General features: G+C 42.4%; 1 protein-coding gene across 1 annotated transcript; it reads right to left on the bottom strand.

Annotated features, from left to right (window-relative positions):
• Positions 1 to 378: 378 nt before the first annotated feature.
• Positions 379 to 2,215, bottom strand: Rab4 (RAS oncogene family member Rab4). The gene is made up of 3 exons (XM_065220576.1): positions 1,967 to 2,215; positions 1,589 to 1,669; positions 379 to 1,187 (listed from the first exon to the last, which is right to left on the bottom strand). The coding sequence occupies exons 1-3, from the start codon at positions 1,980 to 1,982 to the stop codon at positions 616 to 618; spliced, it is 669 nt and encodes a 222-aa protein (XP_065076648.1). The 5' UTR covers positions 1,983 to 2,215; the 3' UTR covers positions 379 to 615.
• Positions 2,216 to 2,798: the final 583 nt, after the last annotated feature.

The following is a 2,798-nucleotide window of genomic DNA, read 5'->3' as shown; positions in this document are numbered from 1 at the left end:
CAACATATTGTGTTAAGTTGTTTCAATTTCTTTTCACTGTGTGCTGACTGCTTAGGCTGCTGAATGTTTAGAAAAAATAATCTTCTGTTGAAATAGGGAATGGTTATTAAAAATTAAAGGGTAAAATATACGTGTAAAAAGTATGTTCGGTATAAATGTAAATAATCAAAGATCACAAATTGAGATTTTAGACAAATTTCTCCTTCCCATGGGGTATGGGTCCGTGCGGATTCATTACAATTCTTATTTTTTGTCGTGTAAATAAATACAAATAATTGGAAAATGTTTGACTTACAATATAAAATAAAAGAAAAATAATGCATAATTGTGTCACTTTCGAAAATCTCGCGCAAATCGTTGCCTAATTTGATAACTTCACTCCAAGGTTGGAAAAAGTGATAGCTTTACAGTTCGCTATTTTACATCTAAGTTATCTAGTAAACCCAATCACCATTAGATTTTTCGGATTTTCTTCTTAATTTTGCAGCTGCGAACGGAGTCACGTTATAGTCTACCCAATTTCTACAAAGAATGTCCGCGATAGACACGAAAGTTATTGAAAAAGAAAAGCATACTCTCTTCAGAGCACCCAAATGCAGTCGCTTATGGTCCGCTTTAGGAGCGACAACCTCCGGCGCAGTCCGGTGTTCGGCGTCTTCCGCTGCTTTGCTGTCGACCTCCGGTTAGTCCCGTTCCACTTCGCTTTGAGGTGTCCCCATACTGAATTCCACTACCAATCCGTTCCGGATCAAGTTCGCCAGTCTCGATCTTGGCGAGGATAGTTTTCGAGCATTTCAAGAATGCTTCCTCCACGTTTTCGCCGGTTTTTGCACTCGTCTCCAAAAAGATCAGCTCATTCTCCTGGGCAAAGTTGCTCGCCTCCAGGAAGGTCACTTCGCGTTCCTCCTCCATGTCTTTCTTGTTGCCCACCAATAGGATGCAAATGTTCTGCGAGGCCAACGTTCGAGCATCGTTCAGCCAGTTCGAGAGGACATTGAAACTGTCCCGGGAGGTTGTATCGTACACTAGCAGGGCACCAGCTGCTCCTCGGTAGTAGGACCGTGTAACCGACCGGAACCGTTCCTGACCAGCCGTGTCCCAGATCTGCAGTTTGATGGACTTGCCACCGACATTTACGATCCGGGATCCAAACTCGACGCCAATCGTGTGGGAGCTGTCCTCCTTGACTGAGGAAGTAACGAAAAGGTATTATGTATCAACTAGCTTGAAATTATCTTCGATTGCTTCGCTTGATCAATACATTCTTATCATAAATAAAAACACTACATTCAAACCGGCTTCACCTAAGCCAGCACAACAAACTAAACAAATAGGAAAATCGATTTCATGTTGGCAGTAAATAACAATCCACACACAAGTAAGTCAATGATACACATTAGGTAGGTACCTACTTCTGCGAACGAACGCATTAACGAGGAACTTCGCCTCGAATGCGTTCTAGGCCACCCACTGCCATTATCGCCCACCACCCTACACTCCCCTCCCAACGGTACCGTTAACAAATTAACACAAACAACACTTTCATGACTTCAGCTATTGCAGAAGGGAATTATTGGCGAATACCTACATTTGTTTTCGATAAAGTGATGCAGCAGGCATGATTTTCCACTTCCCGCTCGGCCGATGATGAGAAATTTGAAGAGATAATCTGAAGAAACACAACACCAAAAAAATAGAAACTGTTATGGGAGAGCTCAAATTTCACTGCAATCATCATCGCCTTTCTCGATGCAGAAGAGGCTTCACGTCGTCATCATCACGGAAGTGCGGTGCGTTCATCTGATCGCTCTCTCCTGTACTGCCTATGCCTTTACCAGCAAGTACAACAAAAGAAACAATCGCAGACGAAACCCCCGAAACCCCGTTTTCATTTTCCGTACTTGTGTATCAACTCGAACGATCGGAAAATGTAAATGAGTTCGTGCAAAATCCTCGTCCATCTTACCGTAGGATTCGGACATGGTTGTTTTTGTTGTTGCTTTTCTTCGCGATAGGAATTCAAATCCGGAGCCCTAGGTCGGGAAGTTCACCGGATTACTAAACCGAACAATTTAAAGCAGAATGCGAACGGCTAAAACACAATTAACAAACACTTGATAAGCGGAATTTCGCATTTAATTTCGCAGTTTGGGTTTTCCCGTCCACCATTCAACAGCGCACAATGTTTTCAAAATACTTTTGCACTTTATTTTGACGTTTGGTCGGAGAGACACGCAACAAAGAAAAGAGAACGACGATTTTGACGTCCTCTGAAGAAATCCAAGGGTGACGGTGAAAAGGCTTTTTGGTGGGGGCAATACTCGTAAAGGCTGGGATCACATTAGCGCGACCGGCGCCGTATCTCGGAAACGTTTTTTTTACTCAGTGACTTCCCGCATAAACGCAAACCATAAAGGGCCACCCACATTAGATCCGTTTGCGTTGCGTTGACGTAAATTTGACAGTTAGACAATAGATTTAGCTGTCACTTTGCCGCAACGCGTCCGATTCGGATCTAATGTGCGTGGGCCTTAACATGACCTTATTGGCGTTGACGGCGACTCTGTACACAGCAAAAAAAAATGTAATATCGATCAATGTAATTTAATCTAATGTATGAAATAATGATGTAATAGCAAAAAGCAGATACAATATTACATCAATGGTTGTAATTTTGTTCGCAAAATCGATGTACATCGTACAACGTTATATTACACAACCGATGGATTGACCTGGTTGCAGCAGTTTGGATGTAATATTCAACAACTTTTTTTTCTGTGTAGCTCTTTACTCCTATG

Source organism: Ochlerotatus camptorhynchus, unplaced genomic scaffold (assembly GCF_037179485.1).
Source record: "Ochlerotatus camptorhynchus isolate MF236.1 unplaced genomic scaffold, CSIRO-AGI_Acam_v1.1 ptg000130l, whole genome shotgun sequence".
In the NCBI taxonomy this organism is placed as follows: Eukaryota; Metazoa; Arthropoda; class Insecta; order Diptera; family Culicidae; genus Ochlerotatus; species Ochlerotatus camptorhynchus.
This window is presented reverse-complemented; position numbering and strand designations above follow the sequence as displayed.

What these genes read in the sequence shown, in the direction of transcription:
- Rab4 (XM_065220576.1), bottom strand. An exon ending in TCACTTTATCGAAAACAAAT is followed by an intron (nt 1,188 to 1,588) that starts GTAGGTATTCGC and finishes TTACTTCCTCAG; the next exon opens with TCAAGGAGGACAGCTCCCAC.